General features: G+C 36.8%; 1 protein-coding gene across 10 annotated transcripts in view; it reads left to right on the top strand.

The window, feature by feature from the left end:
* The window catches only part of LOC105474672 (centrosomal protein 170), a 128,195-nt gene that overhangs the window by 80,462 nt on the left and 20,577 nt on the right, over positions 1-27,156 (top strand). For 8 of the 10 annotated variants that reach the window (XM_011729492.3, XM_011729494.3, XM_011729495.3 and 5 more), the window contains 3 exons: positions 2,522-2,648; positions 6,154-7,986; positions 16,077-16,311. In XM_011729492.3, coding sequence (XP_011727794.2) covers positions 2,522-2,648; positions 6,154-7,986; positions 16,077-16,311 — 2,195 coding nt within the window. The remainder of the gene's footprint in view (positions 1-2,521; positions 2,649-6,153; positions 7,987-16,076; positions 16,312-27,156) is intronic. The other 2 variants (XM_011729496.3, XM_011729503.3) reach the window with 1 other exon arrangement.

The raw sequence follows: 27,156 nt of genomic DNA on the forward strand, positions 1-27,156 counted from the left end.
AAAAAAAAGGATTGCTTGGTTACGATAATTACAGTCAGTATGTATAGTAGAGCTAGAAAGATCTGACCCAGAGCTGCCACTTTTAGCTCAGAGCTTTTGAATCAGTCACTTCTCCCTTATCTTCTGTTTTCTCATCTACACAAATGGCATTTTTGATAAAATCTATTTACAGAGAATTTAACGAAGTATATAAAGCATCCAGCGTATTACTTGCCTGAGATTTATGCACTTAACAAATGTTTTTTACCTTTATCAGAAATGATATTAGAATTTCATACAGCCGGGCGTGGTGGCTCAAGCCTGTAATCCCAGCACTTTGGGAGGCCGAGATGGGCGGATCACGAGGTCAGGAGATAGAGACCATCCTGGCTAACACGGTGAAACCCCATCTCTACTTAAAAAAAATACAAAAAAATTAGCCGGGCAAGGTGGCGGGCGCCTGTAGTCCCAGCTACTCAGGAGGCTGAGGCAGGAGAATGGCGTAAACCTGGGAGGCAGGGCTTGCAGTGAGCTGAGATCCGGCCACTGCACTCCAGCCTGGGCGACAGAGCGAGACTCCGTCTCAAAAAAAAAAAGAATTTCATACCACATTGATGTGTCAAAAAGAAATGTAAAAAAAGTATCTAAGGCAGAAGTATTAATTATTATTTACTCAGATAATAAGAACTAGCATTAAATGGAAGCTTTCATTCTCTCACTCATGCTATAGTGTCTCTCAGGAAATAAGCTAATTTAACATACAAATATAAATTAATATAAAATGGAAAATAAAAGAAAAAAATGAAATATAAAAGAAAATCTTAAGGTATAAATAAAGAAAATATAAATAAAATGTTAACATTTGTATTAAGTATAAATAAGATTTGTTTTTTACATACAGGTAAATAGACCTATATGTTTGTTTATTAATGTTAAAATTGTTTCTTTATATGGTCTACTTCCTGAAAACTGTCAAAGCAATTACTGTATTTTAGGGCTCATTATTTCCCTATGATTGGGAGAATTTTAATTCTGGTTCCTGTTTTATGAGATGTTTAATTTACTTATTGAAAGCAGGTGATAGTTATTTGAGGCAATATGTTGCCATTCTGAGTAACCCAGGAATGGTTTTGGTAAATGTGAATTTAAATAGACTCTCTTCTCTCTTCTCTATTCCCTGAACCCCTGCCAAGCAAAAGCTATAGCCCTAGTAGGTTCTTCTGTAGGAATTACCTAACAGGCCATTTAGAACACTTCACAGAATGGTTTTACATAAGCGTGTGTCAGTGACACTCATACTGTTGGTATTCTTAACATGGTCCACATGGCTCTGGTACCACCTTCACTACTCAGAAATGTGGGCAGGTAACAGAAAACCTTGGGTGGGATTAAGGATGCAGCAGGCTTTAGTATCCTTAGGAGGCTTCACTGTATGTGTGTCATTCTCTATACCTACTATTCTTTTTTTTTTCTTTCTTTTTTTTTTTTTTGAGGCAGAGTCTCGCTCTGTCACCCAGGCTGGAGTGCAGTGGCACAATCTCAACTCACTGCAACCTCCGCCTCCCGGGTTCACGAGATTCCCCTGCCTCACCCTCACAAGTAGCTGGGACTACAGGTGCATGCCACCACGCCCGGCTAATTTTTGTGTTTTTAGTAGAGACAGGGTTTCACCGTGTTGGCCAGGATGGTCTTGAACTCCTGACCTCAGGTGGTCTACCCGCCTTGGCCTCGTAAAATGCTGGGATTACAGGCATGAGCCACCACACCTGGCCTATACTTACTATTCTTACATACTATTCTTGAAATCATGTAGTGATTTATCTATTTGAAGTCTTCACTTCTTCAGTGTTTAGCTTGTCATTATTAATCTATCAAACCTGGCACTTTTTTTTTCTTTTTGAGACAAAGTCTCGCTCTGTTGCCAGGCTGGAGTGCAGTGGCGTGATCTCAGCTCACTGCAACCTCCACCTCCTGGTTTCATGCCATTCATCTGCCTCAGCCTCCCGAGTAGCTGGGATTGTAGGCATGCGCCACCATGCCCAACTAATGTTTGTGTTTTTAGTAGAGACAGGGTTTCACCACGTTGGCTAGGATGGTCTCAATTTCCTGACCTCGTTATCTGCCCACCTCAGCCTCCCAAAGTACTTGGATTACAGGCGTCAGCCACCATGCCCGGCCCAAATCTGACACTTTCAATGAAATATTTGTTTTGACTAGTTCAAAATAAAGTTTCCGTCATAGCTTTCCACTCCCTAGTTGTCATTACAGTTTTCATATGAAGCCTTGGCTTCTCTAGAGATTTTTCATTGAGAATTTAACAAAACAGTTTCATTTAGTAACATAGTTTGTTTTCAGAGAAAATCTTTATTTTCTAGAGAATTTTTATTTTGTGTAAGAGAAAATGTAATAAATGATAATATAGCAAGGTGAGGTTTACTTATGGGTTTGTATGACAAGTTACTGTGACTAAATGAAATTGTCTTTCATGAGACTCAGATATGACCAGGCTGCATGATTTCGTTTTCTTCTTTTTCCCCTTTAGGAAGGCACATCTTCATCTGGAAGCAAGCGTTGGGTGTCACAGTGGGCTAGTTTGGCTGCCAATCATACAAGGCATGATCAAGAAGAAAGGATAATGGAATTTTCTGCACCTCTTCCTTTAGAGAATGGTATTCTTTCTCTTTCTCTCTTTCATTCCTCCTCCCTTTCATTCTTTATCCCTTTTTTCTTCTCTTTCGCCATTTCTCTCTCTTTCTCTTACTCTTTCCTTCTGTTTTTTGTGAATCATATATCAGTTGTTATTATAAAAACAAGCCAAATCTATATAGTAAGAAGGAAGTTAAACCTAAATAAACAGTTCACATATTCTCATGCTGATACATGAATTTATTTTATAAGTAAAACGCTGATTTTTATTAGATATTGTATATTTTGAGGGATATTAAGCAGGGGACAAATTCAAAGTGATAAAACTGTTTTTTGAGAAATTCTGTGGACTTCATAAGTTGAGACTTCTAAGGACAGGTGAACAGACACCAGCTTGGATTTAATAGTTCATTCCAAGGCACTTTTCCTTTTAGTTGTAAATTTCTGCTGTTGAAAATAAGAATGGTTTTTAAATTTTGTGTTTTTACTTTTAAATAAAAATTCTTCCTACTCTTTCTGATATGCTGATATCTTAAGATATGATTTTGACTAATGATGTAGCTCTCATTAAAGTATAATCTTAACTGAAGATAAGGAAATAATTTGTAGATGAAGCATAATATATATGTGTGTATATATATTACATATGTAGATGAAGCATATATATATTGTATATATAAGTTAAAATTTAAAAATAAGTTGAAGACAGGTCTAAATGATTTCATTCACAAATACAACAGGTATTTATTGAGTGCCTACTTCATGTGATACATTTAATGAAAAAGAAATTAATAATCTTACAAATCTATGTAGTATGATTTTTATTACAAACAAAATGAAATTTATTTAAACAAAATGAAATTGTTTGCCTTCAAGGATTTCATTATTGCATTTTGTTCATTAGTTAAGACCCTGAAAGGGGATGAGGAGATGGTGGTCAAAAGATACAAAATCTCAGCTAGACAGGAGGAAGCAGCTTGTTTTTTCCTGAGGTCTACAGCACAGCCTGGTGAATATAGTTAATAATGTAGTATTGCACCTTTTAGATGTTCTCATCACAAAAAATGTTTACTCTTTGAGGTGATGAATATGCTAAGTAGCTTGATTTAATTATTTCACATTGTATTTATGGTCAACATTTTATACACGATAAACATATACAAATATACATTGTCAACTTACAATAAAAAATCAAAATAAAAAACTTATCCAAGTTGAAAAATAAATACCCATTTACAGTTAAAAAACAAAAAGACCCTCGATGAGGTTTTGTACGTGATTTTTATCTGTTTTCTTAATTTTGTTCTGGTTGCAAATGGAAATTTGTTTTGTCTCAGGCTTGTGGCACCCCAAAAATCTGTTTTAAGAATTTTGTAAGTATTACAAGTATTTGAGGAAGCTACATAGCAGTGTACTAGAAAAGCTACATCATTTATTTATATTAGAATCTAGAAGTTATTGATAGTATTACCAAAAATTCTTTTGAGGGAACAGAGTCATTTGCTTCATATACCCTGTGTTTAGGAAACAAAGAAACCAGACGGAAGGCTAGATAAATTTACCAAAGAATCTGTTATAAAATTATTAAGTATTATCTGTGAAAAGCAAAGTTCTACCCTTGTTATAAAAAATAATAGACCACTTAGCTTTCATGATCTCATTTCTATTCATCATATTTAAATGAACTTATTTACATAAGCTTGATAAATCCACTTAAATCGTAAAATGTTTTTGTTAAACATATTGAATGTATATGAGGAGGGGGCAGTATGAGAAATACTAGAAAAATACAAAAGGGTAAAGTAGCCATTACATTCTAGATGCTTCAGTTAGTACTAAGGAGATAAGACATATGAAAGAAAAAACAAAACAAGATATAACATGATTAATGACTAAATTAAAGTTAAATCTATCAGTTCAGTAAGGATTTTCCTCCATCATAACCATTGTATTGATACGATATTTAAATGCTGAACTTTTAGGATTATAAAGAGAAAAAAAAGACCCACGGAAGCTGTATCTAGTATCTTTTCTCCATTTATCCCTAAGGGATTAGGAAGCTTTATATGTTAATTTATATTTCCCTGAAAAGATGTCTCCTTTTTCTCAGAAATACATTCCATTTTTAACAGTCAGGAAAATCCTTAAATATTCTCAAATTCTCTCATGGAAAAATCAAAATATATATTTTCTCATCGGCTTCTACTTGAAAAAAAAGAAAGGGATTTTGTAGTTCCATATGTGGCATTAATAACCAGAAGACTATAATTTAAAACTTCCTCAATTTATAAAATTTTGCTGTGTCCTATGAAAATTCTGCTATTTCATACTTCTAATTTTTAAAATTATTTTAATCAGCTATAGATTTTTTTGAAATGTTAAAGCTCTGTGTTTTTCATTTTACTTAGGAAATCCAAAAGTGTCATTCTTTGAAGTAGATAATACTTTTTAAAAACTATATATTTTGTTCTTCTCTACTGTGCAGTTGAAAATACAGAAAATAAACAATGTTTATTTGACATTCTCTGTATACATCTACAATAGTTAGATTCTGGCTTTTTGAGCAAACCTCAAGGATGGAAGGTTACAAAAGCAAGAATGAACACAGTGAACTTTCCTTCTATAAAACACATTAAGAGGAAAGAAGAGCAATATATTTAGGTTTAAGATCAGATGACCCTTATATACCATTATGACTGTAGTTAGTAACAATGCATTGTATATTTGAAATAACTGAAAGTAGATCTTAAATGTTCTCACCACAAAAAGGATAAGTATGCGAGGTAATAGATATGTTAATTACCTTGACTTAGCCATTCCATAATGGCATACGTGTATCCAAACATCATGTTATACACCACACAGATACATAATTTTTGTCAATTAATAAATAGAAAATTAAATATATGAAAGGAGAAAAATGATCAGATGACTCTAATTTTCATCTCATACAATTGGCCTTCCTGACTCCTCTAGGAATTGCTTTTTTGTGCAGCTTGAAATTGTACTTACTTTTTAAACTACTTAGTCACAATGCTGGCTCACTTGTTTTTTAGGCTAAGTCATTTTTAATTACATCTCAAAATGTAATGTAATATAGCTGGCCCTCTGCATCCATAGGTTTTGTATTAGTGAGTTTTGCATCTGTGAATTCACCTGAGGACTGAAAATATTTGAGAGGGAAAAAGAAATGATCGCGTCCCCACCGAACATGTATAGACTTTATTTTTTGTACTTATTCACTAAGCAATACAGTATTAACAACTATTTACATAGCTTTTACATTGTAATAGGTATTATAAGTAATCTAGACATGATTTAAAGTATATGGGAGGGTGTGAGTAGGTTATATACAAATACTACATCACTTTATATAAGGTACTTAAGCATCCTTGGAATTTGGTATCCTGGGGGAAGAAGGGGTCTGGAACCAGTCTTTGTGGATACTGACAGACAACTGTAGGGTGCTCCTTTTATTTTTATTTTTTTGTCTTAGCCAATTCCTTCTTTGTGGTTTTTATTTTATAGAGACAGAAATCAGTGAGTCTGGCATGACAGTGAGAAGTACTGGCTCTGCAACTTCCTTGGCTAGCCAGGGAGAGAGAAGGAGACGAACTCTTCCCCAGCTTCCAAATGAAGAAAAGTCTCTTGAGAGCCACAGAGCAAAGGTTATAACACAGAGGTCAGAGATAGGAGAAAAACAAGACACAGAACTTCAGGAGAAAGAAGCACCTACACAGGTATACCAGAAAGATAAACAAGATGCCGACAGACCCTTGAGTAAAATGAACAGGGCAGTAAATGGAGAAACTCTCAAAACTGGTGGAGATAATAAAACCCTACTTCACTTAGGCAGCTCTGCTCCTGGAAAGGAGAAAAATGAACCTGATAAGGAAACTTCTTTGGTAAAGCAAACATTAGCAAAACTTCAACAACAAGAACAAAGGGAGGAGGCTCAGTGGACACCTACTAAATTGTCTTCCAAAAACGTTTCAGGTCAGACAGATAAATGTAGGGAGGAACCTTTTAAACAAGAATCACAACCTCCAGAAAAAAATTCAGGACATTCTACAGGCAAAGGAGACAGAGTGGCACAAAGTGAGAGCAAAAGAAGAAAAGCTGAGGAAATTCTGAAAAGTCAGACTCCAAAGGGAGGAGACAAGAAGGAATCCTCCAAGTCATTAGTGCGACAAGGGAGCTTCACTATAGAAAAACCCAGCCCAAACATACCCATAGAACTTATTCCTCATATAAATAAACAGACTTCCTCTACTCCTTCTTCTTTAGCATTAACATCTGCAAGTAGAATACGAGAAAGAAGTGAGTCTTTAGATCCTGATTCTAGTATGGACACAACCCTTATTCTAAAAGACACAGAAGCAGTCATGGCTTTTCTAGAAGCTAAACTACGTGAAGATAATAAAACTGATGAAGGACCAGACACTCCCAGTTATAATAGAGACAATTCTATTTCACCAGAATCTGATGTAGATACAGCTAGTACAATCAGTCTGGTTACTGGAGAAACTGAAAGAAAATCAACCCAAAAGCGAAAGAGTTTCACTAGCCTCTATAAAGATAGGTGTTCCACAGGTTCTCCTTCCAAAGATGTTACAAAATCGTCATCTTCAGGTACTAGGGAAAAAATGGAAAAGAAAACAAAAAGTCGTTCCACAGATGTGGGTTCAAGAGCAGATGGTCGTAAATTTGTTCAATCCAGTGGGAGAATAAGACAGCCTTCGGTAGACCTAACCGATGATGATCAAACCTCTAGTGTACCTCATTCTGCCATCTCTGATATTATGTCATCTGATCAAGAAACTTACTCCTGTAAACCTCATGGACGGACTCCACTTACCTCAGCTGATGAGCATGTACATTCCAAACTGGAAGGAAGTAAAGTAACGAAATCTAAGACTTCTCCGGTAGTATCTGGTTCATCCAGTAAATCGACCACCCTTCCAAGGCCACGACCTACCAGGACTTCCCTCTTGCGCAGAGCACGACTTGGTGAAGCTTCAGACAGTGAACTTGCCGATGCTGACAAAGCATCTGTTGCTTCTGAAGTATCCACAACAAGTTCTACATCAAAACCTCCCACAGGAAGGCGTAACATCTCTCGGATTGATTTATTGGCTCAGCCTCGTAGAACACGACTTGGCTCACTGTCAGCTCGTAGTGACTCTGAAGCAACAATTTCTAGAAGTAGTGCCTCTTCGAGGACCGCAGAAGCCATCATTAGAAGTGGAGCCAGATTAGTACCATCAGATAAATTTTCTCCTAGAATTAGAGCTAACAGTATCTCTCGACTCTCAGACTCCAAGGTCAAAAGTATGACCTCAGCTCATGGCTCTGCTTCAGGTAAATTGGATCCAGATTTCTAATAGCATTAGCATGTTGTATATTTTGGGGTTCCTTTTTAAAAAAAAAAGTGTCTAGTTGTCTTCCCAAGATACTCGTTCAAAACAAAAGTTATGATATATGAGGTGGCGGGGGAGGTTCCATGAAATAGTTTTATGTAGCATAGTAAATGGAAAAGTCAGAAGTTATATATACTTCCAATTAAAGTCCTGGGGCAAAATAGTGATTTCAAAATTAGGAATTCATTGAACTGATTTAGGAGTTTTAATTCTCCAGTTGGTGATATATTTGGATGTGTGTGTGTCAAAATTAGATTATCTGGCATTATCTGGTTTAAAGTATAGGAATTAACATTGTGCTTCTAAAAGCGTGTTTAACCTTTAAATATCCTCACATAATTCAAAGCCCTTAAGAACTTGAAGAAAAGCAGCATATGCTTTATTACTTCTTTCAGAGTTAAATAATCAATGTTTTGTTCTTTTTTTTCCCTACCTATTTTGAAATGTCTCACATACTTTACCTATACTTTTTAAAGTTAAATCTGTTTATAGTTGGAGCAGGTGAAAACTAACCCTTAATTTATTTCAGTGGAAGAAGATGGATTCATGGGGAATCACTCAGCATATATTGGCCAAACTGGGCTGTAGAAATTTAACTGGTTATGAGCATTATCTCAAAAAGTGCTGTTACATCGTTTAACTCTAGTAATTAGGTGTAATTGAATATAATAACTACAAAAACTACTTACTCTCCACCAGAATTTAACTGATGTTGTTATATTTGTTTGCTTACATACTTTGTGTTCAGAGCTGAAGCCATTGAGAGACATGTGTGACCGAAGAGTCATGAGGTGGATATTTGTTTGTATCCTGTAAGCCTGTTCTCATTACTTCATAATGAGTCTCCTTTGTGGGCGTGGCTGCAAAGGCCAGTGTGGGAGGCCAGCTGTTATAACAGGCTTGCAGATGCGTGATGATTTTCAGTAGGCAGACATCTCAGTGAGCCCTAAGTCTTGAGTTAAAAGTGGAGGGGAAGTTGATAGGAAATTTCATCTTTTTATTTTTGATTGGTTTACATCTACCACACTATATCCTACAAGACCCTAAAGGAACGGTACTTTGCATATGATACTTTTTTCACTTTTCTTCCTCTTTTCACTGCTGCTTTCCTCCACTCCATTCACCTCTCTCTCTTTGCTGGTCAGTGGGTTTGGTAATGATGGTCACTGTCTATGGTAGAAATGGATGTAGGCTGAAGCCGGATAACATATAATCATGATTCCAAAAAAAAATTAGACAACATTTTCCTTATTACCCCAGTCCTCATTTCCACACTTGAAGCTTTGGTTGGTGGTTCATAAATTTATTGCCAAATATTTTAAAACTAACTATTTTGGTTTTTTTTTTCATTCTGTTGTTGCTTATGGTTCTACTTCTTCAATTCACATTTCATCTCTGCTGCATTTCCTGAAGAAATTTCTTCTGCTATACTCCGTGTTTTATCACCTCATCTCCATTAAGATATGTGTGTATTTTCCTGTCTTAACATAATTTCTGTGTTACCAGGTAGCTTGGAGTACCTCTTAACACATGATGTGGTTTTATTCCTTGATATTTAGGATAAGGCTTGAGATCCAAGCTAAATATGATTACTTCAGCAAGTCTAAGAAACAACTGTAAGATGCTATATATAAAGCTACATTTCATTTTCTGCTTCTTTGAATACAGAACTTGATAAATACTCAGTTTTCTGTGTCCAAAAATAACCTTGAATTGTATATGAAATTCCCTAGGACAAATTGAAGTATATGATTTTGGTCTTTTCATACTTACTAGCAGTATATTAAATAATGAGAATCATGGAATTTAAGAGTTAGAAGAGTTATTCCCTTAAGGGAACTGAGGCCAAGAGAGGAAATAACCTGCCCTGGGCACATGGCTGTGGCAGGGGCGGAATGAGAATCAAAGGCTTTTAATCCCCAGCCTGTTGTTGTTCTGCCATATTTATTCTAGCTCTAAGAAATAGTTTGAGTGTTTACTTGTATGCAAGCTTCCAGAAGACAGCTGGAATCTACTGGATTATTATCAGGAGTATATGCAAGGTCAATATACCATATAAAGGTTTTGGTATTGTTTACTAAAATGTTTTACCCAGTTTATATTCTCTGTTCCACCTTATGAGCATAAAGCCACATTGTAATCTGGGATTGTATATTCAGATTCTCTCAAGGTACCCATTTATAGTATTACATCTTATCTAGGACAGTAGCCAGGATCTTTCATTCAGTGTGAACATACTATAATAGCTGTATGGAGAAGGTCATCAAACAAACAAACAAACATACCTGTTTGATTTTGCTAATTTAGGTGCCTTTGATATTATAACATTTCTGTTTAAGATAATTATACTATTTTGAATGGAAAAAAAAAAGAAAATTTTTATCTTTTGAAACATGACTTAAAAGAATGTTAAATCATACTGATCAGTGTTGCTGTGCACGGTATAAACTTTAAAGACCTTGGAAATAATCTGAACTTAGCACCTTTGATATTGTCCCAATTGGATATGTAAAAATAATTCTGTAATGTTTCCAATTCCATATTTTAGATGATGTTTTTAAAATAGTTTTAGGCCAGCACAGTGTTTCCTGCTTGTAATCCCAGTGTTTTAGGGGAGGGCAAAGTTGGAGGATTACTTGAGCCCAGGAGTTCAAGGCTTCAGTGAGCTGTGATGACACTACTTCATTCCAGCCTGGGACAAGTGAGACCCTGTCTCCATTAAAAAAAAAAAAAAAAAAGTTTTTTTAAAGTAACGTGTAATAAAAATAGAAGATTGGAAATCTCAGATTTAGCATTAAGAGAAGAGTTCTGTTATGTTTCTCTGATGTAATTTGCAATTTGCTTCTAGGAGTTTAACTAGTTTTTTTTCCCCCAAAACATTCCTTCAATGATTTTTTGTTTGTTTGTTTGTTTGTTTGTTTGTTTGAGACAGAGTCTTGCTCTTGCTGCCCAGGCTGGAGTGTAATGGCATGATCTCAGCTCACTGCAACCTCTGCCTCCCGGATTCAAGTGATTCTCCTGCCTCAACCTCCCAAGTAGCTGGGATTACAGGCGTGTGCCACCAGGCCCGGCTAATTTTTTGTATTTTTAGTAGAGACGAGGTTTCACCATATTGGTTAGGCTGATCTGTCCTCCTGTCTCAGCCTCCCAAAGTGCTGGGATTACAGGCACCTGGCCTCCTTCAGTGATTCTTGATACCAAGTTGTAACTGAGATATCCAGATTTATTTTGGCAAGATATATTTAAATTTAAAGACCTTGAATTATCAAAATAAAGCCCTTGGTTTTCATTATGTTTTAAGTGCACATTTTAGAAAATAAAAACATTATGTTAATATCCTTAAAAATTTTTTGGCCGGGCGCGGTGGCTCAAGCCTGTAATCCCAGCACTTTGGGAGGCCGAGACGGGCGGATCACGAGGTCAGGAGATCGAGACCATCCTGGCTAACACGGTGAAACCCCATCTCTACTAAAAAATACAAAAAAAAAACTAGCCGGGCGAAGTGGCGGGCGCCTGTGGTCCCAGCTACTCGGGAGGCTGAGGCAGGAGAATGGCGTAAACCCAGGAGGCGGAGCTTGCAGTGAGCTGAGATCCGGCCACTGCACTCCAGCCTGGGCGACAGAGCCAGACTCAGTCTCAAAAAAAAAAAAAAAAAAAAAAAAATTTTTTTAGACTGTTTGCTGTCCCTTTTTAATTCTAATCTTCACAGTTTATAGACAGTAGAAATTAAATGTTGGACATGCATGGCTTGAATTAACTCTTTCTCCAGGTCAAAGGACAAAACAGCATTGTCAGCAGTTTTTCTCCCCAACTGATCTTATTGCTGCATGCTCATAAATATACATGCAAAACATGTTTGTGGTAATTTTCCACTAAAATATTCTGATATAGTATGAAGATGCAATGTGTGTTTTTTGAAGTGTGTTTGCAAAATCTATAGTTGCACGTTTTAATGCCAACAAAGAAATTGGAACAGTCACAGAAATACGATACTAACAACTCTTTTTTTCCTTTTTAATTCTCTAGACATCATAAATGATAGTATGTTTTTGTAGTGAATATAGTAGTTTAGTACTACAACACAAGAGGGAATGTTGCCTATTTTATAATTAAAAACTAAATTTTGTAATGAATGCTGTAGCTCTAGCTACGAGCTTAATCAAGCCCATCTTGGAACTTTCATTTTAATATATATGCTGTCTAGGCCTTTACTAACCAATAAGTCTCTTAGAGATTGGCATTTCAAACACCTTTAAATGCCTTAGTAATATCAACCCATCAAATGAGCCTAATAATATATTAAGAAAATCTAATTTATTTTTATAAATTGTTACTTAAGCTGAATAAAATTCAAGAGAAAGAAAAAGTTTTTCTTCAACACAGGTAGAAATCAGAAATCAGAAAAACTATCATTACATGAGAAATTTACATTGTCTTTTTAAAACAACTTGACTGGGCACGGTGGCTCATGCCTATAATCCTAGGACTTTGGGAGGCTGACGCAGGTAGTTTACCTGAGGTCAGGAGTTCGAGATCAGCCTCGCCAACATGGTGAAACCCCGTCTCTATTAACAATACAAAAATTCGCCAGACATGGTGGCGGGTGCCTATAATTCCAGCTACTCTGGAGGCTGAGGGCAGGAGAATCACTTGAACCTGGGAGGTGGAGGTTTCAGTGAGCCAAGATGGCGCCATTGCCCTCCAGCCCAGGTGACAGAGGGACACTCCATCTCAAAAAAAAAACTTACTGGAAACAAAAGTGTAGAATGTATACAACACTTGGAATCTCAGAGAATTAGTTTTGAAGTCTGGGAGTCCATAGACCTGGCTTATACTGTGATTTTAGCAAGGTAAGACCTCTCTGGGCCTGTTTCTTCTCTGTAAATGGAAGAATTTAGACTCATGTCAAAGGTCATTCGGTTCCAAAATTCTATGAAATAAGTAGATGGGGGAAAAGTTAAAATATTTTAACTTGAAGTTTCTTTGGTGTTAATTAGCGGGTGGTAGAGAATTTAGGGAAAAAAAAAAGTTGGGTAGCTGGTATAGTTTGGAAGCAAATGTTAAGAAAGCAAAAAGTTTTGAAATTAATTCTTTGAGAAATAATAGGTTAAAGGGCCTTGCATTGAACTCCCTTTCCCAGTTCCTTCTCCACCAGTAGCCATCATTTCACTCAGTCTCTGCTCTGCTGTTCGTTGTTACACAGACTCAGTGTGTCCAGAGGTAACTGGAGCTTTTCTTCATAGTACACCGTGTGTGATATGTTTTCCACTGGCAAAGGGAGCTCTTAATTACTTAATAATTTTTAATCACATTTTTATTTCTGTGCTATATGCTGATTATTTTATCCAGTTTCCTCCTCGATTTTAAAAGAACGTACCTAAAGATGTTACCTTTTACTTTTTAAAATATGCTGTATTTCTTTTGATTGCTTTTCTTTTTGTGTTTGAGACGGAGTCTGGCTCTGTCACCAGGCCAGAGTCAGTGGTGCAATCTCAGCTTACTGCAACCTCTGACTCCTGGGTTCATGTGATTCTCCTGCCTTAGCCTCCCGTGTAGCTGGGATTACAGGCATGCACCACCACGCCTGGCTAATTTTTGTATTTTTAGTAGAGATGGGGTTTCGCCATGTTGGCCAGGAGGGTCCCAACCTCCTGCCCTTGTGATCTGCCCGCCTCAGTGTCCCAAAGTGCTGGGATTACAGGCGTGAGCCACTGCACCCGGCCTCTGATTGCTTTTAAAAGATATTATTAGTAGCTTTACTATTCTTACTGACTTCTAGGTAGACCAACCTATGAAAAGAGATGGAAAGTTTGTGAAAAGGAAGTTTTTCTCTTACTTTTTTCCTCAAAATGTAATTGCTTTTTGATCCTGAGCTCAGACTATTTAAAGTTAATTCTAGCATGGCTCTGCTTATATGTGGTCACCTGACATTTAACATATATTAACAGTACTTGGCACTCAGTCTCTCATTCTGCTTTCATGTAGTCAGCCATCGATGCCATTCTTTCTAAGTTACCTCGAAATTAACTGTCTTAGTTTTATCATACTTATGTTTTCATATGTTCTCCAGTTTATTAAAGCTCTTTGTTAATTGCTTTTCTTTTCTCTCTAGTTTCCAATCATATGTATGGTGACCATAGTTGCCTAATCAAAAATCAGGAAATTTGATGTAACAATTGATTTTTTTTTCCTTATGAACACTATTGTAAGATAGCAAAAAAACACACATTTAGCATTTAATGAAACACTTTTTTGAGAAGTACAGATTTGTTTACAGTATTTCTGATTTTGCCTGCCATATTTCTAATTCTTTCTAAACCTCTCTACTCTTGTTCCTAAACTTTTCCTAAAATTGGTTTCAAGTCTCAGGATCACTTCAACTCATGGAAGTTTTTATATCTAGAAATGAGTACATTATCACCATGGTAAAAATAGTATCTATGTTAATAAATTATCTTACAGTGTTAAAATCAGAAATTATGTTTAAGCTCCTCAAAAAAAATCTATGACTAATTACCTAGTATATGCATTTGCATACACTTTTACAGAGAGCCATGAACTTTCTGCATATGTTCATTCTCTCATATCTATGAATGAATGTCGTTCCAAACATCAGGATCTCCAGATAGGGGTGTGAATGAGGACAGATCGATAGGCTCCAATTTATGGCATATTCCTCATTATAGAGTTCTCTGTTTCTTAAGCCGGTTCTGGTGGCAATGTATGCCAGTTTTATCTGAGAGCAAGCTCAGCCTTAGAGATCCCCAGGTAAAAATGTACTTTTTGGAGGAAAAGATATAAAAGGCATAAAATTCAAGTGGAGGAAATTCTGGGTTCTATGCAGCTTAGGGTCAGTTTCTATTGAAAAGGAAAAAGATGCTAAGGTTTTATTACTTTAAAATGCCGATAACATTTAATGCTTTTCACTAGGTTTCGGAAAAGTAAGTGTTTATATCCAGGAAGTCTTACATTTTTTCCAAAATATTTGTTAAAAATTTGCTAGCCAACACTCAGCTAAGTGCTAGATATACGTTACTGGATTAAACAGACATGGTTCCTACCCTTGTGAAGTTTACCAGGAATTAGCCTTTATTTCTCTTTTTTACCTCTATTGATGCTTCACAAATTATTTGTATGTTTGATTCTCATATTAACAGTAGTAAAGTGTCTGCTTTGTCTTCTGATTTTTTAAATGTTTCAGCAATGCCATTTTTTTAAATGTCTTTACTAACTGTAAATAAGAAAGTGATTGCCACTTTCTTTAATGTGACTCTTCACAGTATCTCCTGTGCCTTCAATGTCAATGGTTGTGACAAAAGCTTGTAGAGTTTTGCTTTTTGTAGATTTTATGCCATTGTCTATTTTCACCATATGCTTTCAGTGTCAAAGCAGCAGAGGGTTGTACTGAAGATGCTTTGTTGTGTTTTTTACCATATGTAAAAAGATTTTTTCCAACCATAGCGTAACAGGATGTTGAATGACAGAGGTAATGTTTTTTTTTCTGCCATAAAGGCATAATTTCCACAGCCGGAATTATGCACGTCTGTGTGTTGGGAAAAGAGAGTTTTTACCATCTCCATGTTGAAAGTCCATGTGGCATGAGGAAATCTTTTCCCTTGTTTTTATTTTTGTTGTCGTTGATGTTGTTACTGTCTTTTTTTTTTTGGAAAAATTCATATTCTCACTCAAATAAGAAATATTTGCAATTGAAAAGTGCTCCAGTTAAACATCGATGGATAGAGCTTGCTTAGTTGTTTATCATTAGTGAAATTTTTCATCTGAATGTTTATTCACCACACTATGGAAAACATGGTCTTTCGATGTTTTTGATTCTTCATTGTTTTTAATTCACCAAAGTGTAATGTTTCTATCTCTAAGGAGTAGTAGACTTATGGTTTTTGTGAGGTATGTGTATGTCAGTTTTTGAAAATTGTGCTGTGTGTGCGCTCTCATGGTGTTTTGAAGTCATGACTTTTACCTCCTTTAAATGATAACATAATAATTCTTTTTTTAATAATTAAACTAATTTAGTAAATTCAAGATGGAGGCGCTTTCCTACTGATTATGCTTCCACCTCAGAAGATGAATTTGGATCAAACCGTAATTCCCCTAAACATACCCGTCTACGTACTTCTCCAGCCCTGAAAACCACTCGCTTGCAGAGCGCTGGATCAGCAATGCCTACTAGTTCTTCATTCAAGCACCGGATTAAAGAGCAGGAAGACTACATCCGAGATTGGACTGCTCATCGAGAAGAGATAGCCAGGTTGGTTTTCAGAACTTACCTTTAAGAACTGAAAATTTCTAAGAACGTTACAACTTGGTAACAGAGTTTAGCTTGTACTTCATTTGTACTAGTAGTCTAAGAACTGAAATCCACAGATAACTGTGAACTCTGTTTACTCAGTAGTATTACTCTCTATCCAACTTTTTTCCTTTTTTTTCTATACCTGTGCCACTAACATATTGTAGAACTGATTTATTTTGACCTTTTCTCTCTCCCCTCTCCTCCCTTTTTAAGAGTTTCTTTTATAGATGGTGATAAGTAAGTATAACTTTGAAAGGGAGGCAGTATCAGATCTACATAATTAAGAACTGTGCAGGCAATTTATGGATTACTTTCCTTTAAACTTCCAAAGATGTAATAGTATACGTGTTAGAGATGTGGCTAATGCTCTCTGGAGAGAATTAGGGTAAGCAGATTTTCACTCATACTTTTATGAGCTCATTAAGTATGGTCAGTTCAACCCTTTAGTAAGTAAAACAAAATATGATTATTTTGAAGATTAAATAAATATGTCTATAGTAACTTTTAGATTTAGATTATGTACAAAAAATAAAATTTATGCTGCTGATGATTTTTAATTAATAACATAATAACTTACTATGGCTGAACTTTGAAGAGAGTTTATACTCAAGCAGATGTTATAGTACTTAAAATATAAGGATTTTTTGTTTAAAGTTTGTGAGATGTTAAATTTTATTGCACTATACCATTTGTTACCTAAACATTTTCACTGTGTACATACTAAGCTTACTTCTGTCTTTAAGACCTTAATCTTCAAGTTGTATACTTGAGAACGTTATTAAAGAGTTTATACATAATATTTCATAGATGGTTTTAAAAAACAACAAAATTTTACTCTATCTTAATGTTCATCTTTTTTTTCTTTATTTCATTGACTTCTGTGAATTGTGTTTTTTCTGGCTCATTGGTTTGATGTTTAGTTTTTTATTTTTAAAGACTATTCACTTGTCATTGCTTTTATTCTTGGAGAAAACATGCCTTTCTAATCTCATTGTGCTGCTTGAAACATTTTTGCTTTAACATACAAATAGCTTTTTAGTAGAGTAATTACTGAAGCATTTTAAGCCAGTTGTTCTAGTTAGAGGAAAGGCATATATGTGCTTTGGCATCCATGGATCATTATGGGCCGACAAAATGCTTGTAGAGAGAGCAACTTGACACATTTTTTGTACTTCCAGGCTCAGCTAGCAACCACAGGTCTTACTCTTGTCTCATCATATTTCCCCTTCCCTTGAAAAAGACGTCCATATAAAGATCCAGTGGTGCCTGTATGTCTAGATGCCTCCTGGCAGGAGGCCTCCTCTCTCAAGCTCCCTCTACCCCAAACTAGAAAGACTAAAACCCTTCTTCTGAGCCAAATACACTTCCCTACCCTCAAATAAAAAAATAGTTGTAATACAAACAAAAGAGGGAATAAGGGTTATACACTGTATTTTCACTTGGTTCTATTTTGCTATGTGCATAGTGTTACTATTATCAATGTGTACTTTTTATTATCTATGGCAGGACTTTAAGGCCAGGCTATTTAACCTCCAGTGATGTTCATGCCTTATCCCTCTAGTTTGTCAGTAGCACTATGCTAATAAAACTTGACTTTGGGATTTTAATTTTTCAAGATACACTTTCCAGACATATATCTCAAAGCTAGAGAAGTGGGGTTTTTTTGTTTTATTTTATATGGAGAAAAAAGGAGGGTAGTGGAAGGAAGAAGGAAAAATACAAAATATGGAAGGAAATGTTGATATGTAATTTTCTATAGGGCAGTGATAAGTTTGCTTAGCGTGAGAAAATTCATTTTCAAATGGCTGTGAATCACAAACTAAGTAGAATATGAGAAATAATTTTATTTATTTACATGAACTACTACTGTCACCTAGAAGACTCCTGTGCTAAGAGCAATATTTGAAGAGTAGTAAAGACACTTTTATTTGAAAAATATAATAGTGAGTTTTAATGTATTACAAAAATGTTTTATGCTTTAGCATACTCTTTCTGTTTAGAATTTAGGACTATTTCACTTGATCAGCACTTTGTTAATCTGTACATAGTAACTGTTTACCTGCATTTAAATTTAAAGCACAAAAGCAAGCTCCATTTAGAATATAAAGTATATAAGCGAGATATGGCATATTTGGTCTTCAGTTTGACGAGGGAAAGTTTCTTTCAGGTATCCCTGATGCATGTGCTTTGTTAGCTCCTGCCTCAGTTTCTCTGTTATGAATACAGATATTAACTTCCATCTAATAGGAATACAAGACATGATGCAGACTTTCATGAATATTAGGGTAAATAGAGCTATAATACCAGCTTTACAGATGACCAAATGAAATATATTTAACCAAAAAATTATACTGGATGATTATCTACAGTAACACCTCAAAGATAGTGCAGGTTTGGTTTCAGACCACTATAGTAAGGCAAATATCTCAATAAAGTAAGTCACATAATTTTTTTTGTTTCCTAGTGCATATAAAAATTATGTTCACACTATACTGTGTGCAGTAACACTGCTTCTTAAAAAAGTGTATATACCTAAACAAGTAAATATTTTAGTGCTAAAAACACCAGTGATCATCTGAGCCTTTAGTAAGTCATCAGCTTTTTGTTGGCATGGGGTCTTACATCCCTGCTGATGACTGCTGACTTATTTGAGGGTGGTGGTTGCTGAAGGCTGGGGTGACTGTAGCGATTTCTTGGTTTTTTTTTGAGACAGAGTCTCACTCTGTCGCCCAGGCTGGAGTGCAGTGGCGCGATCTCGGCTCACTGCAAGCTCTGCCTCCCGTGTTCACGCCATTCTCCTGCCTCAGCCTCCCGAGTAGCTGGGACTACAGGTGACCGCCACCACGCCCAGCTAATTTTTTGTATTTTTAGTAGAGACGAGATTTTACCGTGATAGCCAGGATGGTCTCGCTCTCCTGACCTCATGATCCTCCCGCCTCGGCCTCCCAAAGTGCCAGGATTACAAGCGTGAGCCACCGTGCCTGGCTGCGATTTCTTAATTAAAATAAGACAGCAGTGAAGTCTGCCACATTGATTGACTCTTCCTTTGATGAAAGATTTCCTTGTAGCAATGCAATGCTGCTTGATAGCGTTTTACCCAGAGTAGAACTTCTTTCGAAACTACAGTCAGTCCTCCCGGACCCTGCCTCCGGCTTATCAACTGAGTTTATGTAATATTCTGAATCCTTTGTTGTCAAGTCAATAGTGCTCACAACAGCTTCACCAGGAGTAGATTCTATTGCAAGATACCACTTTCTTTTCCCATCCAGAAGAAGCAGCTTCTCATCTGTTAATGTTTTATCATGAGATTGCAACAATCCAGTCCCATATTCAGGCTCCACTTGTACCTCTAGTCCTTCTAGTGCTCTTGCTGTTTCCACCATATCTACAGTGACTTCCTCCACTGAAGTCTTGAACCCTCAAAGTCATCTATGAGGGTTGGAATCAGTTTCTTCCAAACTCCTGTTAATCTTGATATTTTTACCTCCTCTATGAATCACGAATGTCCTTAATGGCATATAGAATGGTGAATCCTTTCCAAAAGATTTTCAGTTTACTTTGTCCAGATATATTAGAGGAATCATTACCTATGACAGCTATAGTCTTGCAAAATGTATTTCTTAAATAAAGGAATACATTTTCTGCTTAGAAGACAAAAATGGGCCAGGCGCGGTGGCTCACACCTGTAATCCCAGCACTTTGGGAGGCCGAGGCAGGCAGATCACGAGGTCAGGAGATCAAGACCATCCTGGCCAACACAGTGAAACCCCATCTCTACTAGAAATAGAAAAAAATTATCTGGGCGTGGTGGTATGCGCCTGTAATCCCAGCTACTCGGGAGGCTGAGGCAGAAGAATCGTTTGAATCTGGGAGGCGGAGATTGCAGTGAGCCGAGATTGTGCCACCGCACTTCAGCCTGGGACAGAGCGAGACTCTACCTCAACAACAACAAAAAGTCAAAATGACTCCGTGGTCCATGGGCTGCAGAATGGCTATTAGCAGGCATGAAAACAACATTAATCCCCTTGTACATCTCAGTCAGAGCTCTTAGGTAGCCAGGTACATTGTCCATGAGCAGTAATATTTTGCAAGTAATCTTTTTTTTCTGAGCAGTTTGTCTCAACAGTGGGCTTAAAATATTTAGTAAACCACACTGTAAATATGCCGTAATCCAGGCTTTATTGTTCCATGTGTAGAGCACAAGCAGAGTAGATTTAGCATAATTCTTAAGGGCCCTATGACTTTTGGAATGGAAAATGAGCGTTGGCTTCCAACATAAAGTCACCAGCTACATTAACCCCTAACAAGAGAGTCAGCCTGTCCTTCGAAGCTTTGAAGCTGGGCATTGTCTTCTCTCTGGCTATGAAAGTCCTAGATGGCATCTTCTTCCAATAAAAGGCTGTTTTATCAACATTGAAAACCAGTTGTTATTATAACCACCTTAATCGGTTATCTCAGCTAGATCTTCTGGATAACTTGCTACAGCTTCTGTATCAGCACTTGCTGCTTCTCTGTGCACTTTTATGTTAAGGGGATGGTTTTGTTCCTCAAGCCTCATGAACCGACCTCTGCAAACTTTTCTTTTGCAGTTTCCTCACCTCTGTCAGCATTCACAGAGTTGAAGAGAGTTCGGGTTTTGCTCTGGATTCGTTTGGCTTAAGGGAATGTTGTGGCTGTTTTGATCTTCTATCCGGACACTCAGACTTTGTCCATATCAGCATTAGGCTATTTAGGCTGTTTTGCTTTCACATCATCCCTGTGTTCACTAGAGTAGCACTTTTAATTTACTTCAAGAACTTTTCCTGTGCATCCACAACTTGGCTGTGTGGCACAAGAGGCCTAGCTTTTGATGGTTGCTGGAATAGTAAGGCAGAATTTAAAATGGTTCCATGGTTGATCAGATGGGAGATTGGTGAGAGTAGGGAACCCAGAAGGTATGGAAAAAGAAGATAGGTTGTATTTTGGTCATACTGACACCAAGATGCCTAAAGGATAGCCCTGTGAAAAAATCTAGCAGACAGTTGAACCGTGGCTGTGAAACAGGAAGCCGTGAGAGCTAGACTCATCGATGTAGAGTCATTCGCAAAGAGTAAATACTTGGAGCCAGTAAATGGTGTCACCAGGGAATGGTGAGGGAGCTGCAAATGCAGCTGAACTCTGAGATAACCTCAGTGACAGGGATGCAGTGTAGCTGAATGGTGAAGAATATGGACTGTGGACTCAGACCATATTCTTGTTCTGAGATTCAAACCCAACTCGACCACAAGGTCTGTGACCCTGGGTGAGTTAACTGTGCTCTAGTGATCTCATCTGGAAAATGGACTTAATGGTGCCAACCTGAGAGAGGTGACAAGTTGATGCAAATACTTAACCTAGTGCTTGACATATAGTCAGTAGTCAATAAATGTTAGTTATATTTAAGAGGGATACAGAGAAAACAGTGGTTTATGATTATAGTTAGAACTTTATTTGGAGTTTTCAATTTTCTGTAGATCTCACATATTTAAATTTGTGAGAATCCAGATATACTTGGAATTTCAGAATCAGCATTACATTCCTACAGTTTATAAAATGCTAGGCTTACCTTATTTGTGCTTAAGAATCCCAGCCAATGCTTTGTTCAAATTTTCAGTCCAAACTTAATTATTACAAATGTTTTTGTCCTCTTAGTAAAAACAGTGGTATGTAAGTGGCTTATTTTTTAATATTAAAGTGATCATTAAATAGATGTGTCGGCTGGGTGCGGTGGCTCACGTTTGTAATCCCAGCACTTGGGAGACCAAGGCGGGCAGATCGCCTGAGGTCAGGAGTTCGAGACCAGCCTGGGCAACATGGTGAAACCCCATCTCTACTAAAAATACAAAAATTAGCTGGGTGTGGTGGCGGGTGCCTGTAATCCCAGCTACTCGGGTGGCTGAGGCAGGAGAATTGTTGAAACTCGGGAAGCAGAGGTTGCAGTGAGCCGAGATCGCACCACTGCACTCCAGCCAGGGTGACAGAGTGAGACTCTGTCTAAAAAAAAATAAATGTATCACAGAACACCTATCAGTCCCATTCCCTGGTTTGTTGACCCCAAATGAAACTCACTTGGCATTGTAAGACAGAAAGCTTTTATTATTACTGAGTCTTTTACACATAATTTTATTAGTGAAATTCAAGTAAAAAGAATACTGATCAAATTCTTTGAAAACATTTTAAAATAGGACTATGGTTTATGTTTTTCAAGCCTAAAATATTTGCAGTTACAGTTATGAATGAGTGGTAATCTTAACAGTAAAAAACCAAATTACTTGTAATTTTAATACATTATTAAAAGCTTTGTGCTTTTATTGTTTGTTTTGTTGGTAGGAACCAATTTAGTTGTCAGAATTAAATGGTATGGGTTTTCTTATTGTATATAAGGTAATATAATGCTTTTCTGTGTATTGCAATTTAGCTAACAAGTCTTTAATTATAATATAATTGAAGGATATACTACATTTGGAGTTGTGAGTGGAGGTGAGCTTTGATAATACCAAAATGTTTTTTGTTTTGGAGAAAATATTATGGAAATAAAAACTACCTTAATCAAGGAATAAGGCATATCTGCTAAGTCAGTTTTAAGACATAATTTATTGATTCATAATATCTAAAGTCTAGGCCCTGTTATTTTGTTGGGCTACTCAGATCCAAAGAGCAAGAGTAGGGAAATAAATCATCTGCCCATAGGTTCAGATGACAATGATTCTTCAATTTCTCTGTAGTTTCCCACATTTCCTAAAACTTCATTATTCCTTCCTCATAGTCTCTACCCGGGTTTCTAAAAATATTCTGGCTATCTCGAGTCTTGTTTATTAAGTACTTTCCTGTCAGATGACATCAGACCATCTTCTTTTAACTTACTGATTTTGTCATTGGTGGAGATAGCGTGGGTTTGCTAAAACCTGCAAAGTTACCCTCTTAATTACCTCTTTATTTGCGACTTTCTCTGCTTATTTGAAGCACATTCATAAGTCTAGTTTCGAGACTAGAATCTTTCTACATTTTACCAAATGTAACTTATCTGTAGTGATAAACATTTCATTGACAATAATTTGAGGTGCCTTAAAAAAAATTAAATCCCTGTCTCTTGATAGCTAGTAGACTCCATGTACTTTGTTCGAACTCTGCTTTTGTAATCAGGTCACTCATTAAATTGCTCTTGCTGCCCAAAAGAAACCTCCAATTTCAATTCATTATTATCCCATCCTAAACCTTTTGTGGCTCAGAGTAACTCTGTCCCAGTTCTCCATACTTTTGTTGCATAAAGAATGGGGTTTGCCAAATTTTTTTCGTTAAGGTCTTCTATTATTGAATCACAATGCCACTAACGTCTAATAAATTAACTGACAGTTTCCACTAATGGAAGAGAAAGATCTTTCCTTTTCATTAGGAGACTTTTTTGTGAACCTTCCTTATAGTTGATATGTAAGTCAAATATGTGAGTTAATCAATACATAAATTAATCTTTAAGCCTCTTGACTGAACTTTTTATTCTTTATTGTACAGTGAGATCATGAAATCATTCATAACCATTGCTTTGTAAATGCCAAATAAATTTTTAAAATTATTTTATTTTGAGACAGTCTCACTCTGTCACACAGGCTGGAGTATAGTGGCATGATCTCAGCTCACTGCCACCTCTGCCTCCCAGGTTCAAGCAATTCTCGTGCCTCAGCATCCCGAGTAGCTGGGATTACAGGTGCATACCACCACGCCTGGCTAATTTTTTTGTATTTTTAGTGGAGATGGGGTTTCATTGTGTTGGCCAGGCTGGTCTCGAACTCCTGACCTCAGGTGATCTGCCCACGTCGGCTTCCCAAAGTGCTAGGATTACAGGGGTAAGCCACCATGCCCAACTGATACCAAATAAATTTTGTTGAATAAATAATGCCTGGAGTCTTCCCAAATTTGTCTGTGTCTCCTTTGTTTTTTGTTGTTGTTTTGTTGGATTTTTTTCTTCCTTTTTTTTTTTTTTTTTTTTTTTTTTTGAGACAGAGTCTCACATTCTTTTGCCCAGGCTTCGGTATAGTGGCGTGATCATGGCTCACTGCAACTTCCACCTCCCAGGTTCAAAGGATTCTCCTGCCTCAGCCTCCCGAGTAGCTGGGACTACAGGCGCCGCCACCATGCCTGGCTGATTTTTGTATTTTTAATAGAGACAGGGTTCCACCATGTTGGCCAGACTGGTCTTGAACTCCTGACCTCAAATGATCCACCTGCCTCAGCCTCCCAAAGTGCTGAGATTACAGGTGTGAGCCACTGTGCCTGGCCTCTTTTGTTTTTTAAAAGAAATCTAGCTCATTATCAGTAGGCCATGAATAGTTTAAATGCTTAAGATTCCAATTTGAAAATTTTTAAGTCAAACTCTAAAGATTTTTACATAGCTCATTTTCAAAGTCATGGTTTAAAATACAGAACTCATGTGAATGACATTTCTAGGAAACCTTAGGTGAATTTCCTTAGGTGAATTTCTTAGGATCAATGGTAACACATCTGTATGAAAGGCATGTCAAGAAGAACTGAAGATCAGATGTGGCTTTACCACAAGCCAGAGGCTGTATTAAAATTAGGTGCTGTCTAATAAAAAAGAAAGAAGAGATCCAGTTAATGACAGAATCGCATAAATGTGGTTATGTTCATTGCTTTTAACTGCTGAGAAAAATAATCTTGAATGATGGGCCAAAACCAGGAAAAGCCTTCAGGGGAAAATGTAGTTATAAGTATTTACAAGGCATGTATATTTTTTAAAATTACAGCCTTATCACATTAAAGCCTCATCTGGGTACTTTTTTGTATGCCAAAAACAAGTACTGTATTTTTATTTGTAGGCAGTGTAGTAATAAGAATTCTGTCTTTTATTTGAGATAGAATTTCCAAGTATCTATTTGACCTTGCTAAGCGTTCGTGCTGCGTAGCCAGTGATACTGAGCATTCCATCTGGATTGCCTCTAGACAGGGGATTCACAGTTGGTCTTTACTGGTTAGGGAACATCTAGAACTTTTTGCTCATATACAAAGTAAAAACCTTATATGTCCTATTTTATAGGTCCAGTTGGTGCCAGCATTCATGTACTTCTAGCTTGACTTTTTACCCCCTCTGTGTGCTATTACAGGGTCTCTTACAAGTGTACTTTTTCCTGCGTTGTATAAGCAATGAGAATTTTAAATGAAATGAAGTGAATTTGCTAATATCTCAGGTTTTTTTTTTTTTTTTTCTTCCCGTGCCTTGTAAACCTTAAACCACTATACTTGTTCTATTTGAGGTGCAGGGGAGAGCGTGAGTGAGCTAATCACTTAGAAGGAAAAATGCAAGCTAAACCAAATCCTTAATGAAACAACATTTGTTTTTACCTATGGAAATAAAAAACTTTTTAGCCACATGCTTATGAATTTTTACTTTATACTTACCTTTGAAGTTTTGGGGCCCGATACAGGATCCTTGACTCAGCAAAAATAATACGGCTCTTTATTATTTGGCTGACTGGCTTTTATACCATTGCAAGGAGTTGGGAGGGAGAGGGACCACTAATTTCTTCTCTGTTCTTCCCGTATCTCATTACCATGATCTCTATTCAGATTCAAAGTTTCCCTGGTGCATCCTATTATCAATCATATTTTTTATGAATCGCTGACCATATTTGCCACTGTTGGGGAGGCAAAAAAAAACCTGAAACACAGAGCCTATGTTCTAAACGGGTTCATAATTGATACAAGGATTAAAAGCTAATTCCTGTCATTCTTACACCTTTGCATCCTCATAGCTTAGCTCCCACTTACAAGTGAGAACATGTGGTGTTTGATTTTCCATTCCTGAGTTACTTCACTTAGAATAATTGACCTTAGACTTTTTTTCCTTATATTTTCTTTTTCCAGCTTTCCTGAGTACCTTTCAGCTGATATCCCCTTTTTCCTCTTTTTTTTTTTTTTTAATTTAAGTTCTAGTGTACATGTGCACAACATGCAGGTCTGTTACATATGTATACATGTGCCATGTTGGTGTGCTGCACCCATTAACTCATCATTTACATTAGGTATATCTCCTAATGCTATCCCTTCCCTCCCCCCTCCCCACAATAGGCCCTGGTGTGTGATGTTCCCCTTCCTGTGTCCAAGTGTTCTCATTGTTCATTTCCCACCTATGAGTGAGAACATGCGGTGTTTGGTTGTCTGTTCTTGCGATAGTTTGCTAAGAAGATGGTGTCCAGCTGCATCGATGTCCTGCAAAGGACACAAACTCATCCTTTTTTGTGGCTGCATAGTATTTCATGATGTATATGTGCCACATTTTCTTAATCCAGTCTGTCACCGATGGACATTTGGGTTGATTCCAAGTCTTTGCTATTGTGAATAGTGCCGCAATAAACATACGTGTGCATGTGTCTTTATAGCAGCATGATTTATAATCCTTTGGGTATGTCCCCAGTAATGGGATGGCTGGGTCAAATGATATTTCTAGTTCTAGATCCTTGAGGAATCGCCGCACTGTTTTCCACACATCTACAGCCATCTGATCTTTGACAAACCTGACAGAAACAAGAAATGGGGAAAGGATTCCCTATTTAATAAACGGTGCTGGGAAAATTGGCTAGCCCTTTTTCGTCTTACAAAACTTTTTTTTTCTTACTAAACTCTTCTAGATTGTGTGGAAATCATGAGCTTTTCTGCAACGACCCTTAAATGTCTGTCCTTAAACTCTTTTTACATTTTAACACTTCTGGTCATTTACAAACTAGACTAAATTATTTCTTAAAAGCTGAGTCATTACAGTTATGATCTCTTAGC

This window comes from Macaca nemestrina, chromosome 1 (assembly GCF_043159975.1).
Source record: "Macaca nemestrina isolate mMacNem1 chromosome 1, mMacNem.hap1, whole genome shotgun sequence".
Taxonomy (NCBI): domain Eukaryota; kingdom Metazoa; phylum Chordata; class Mammalia; order Primates; family Cercopithecidae; genus Macaca; species Macaca nemestrina.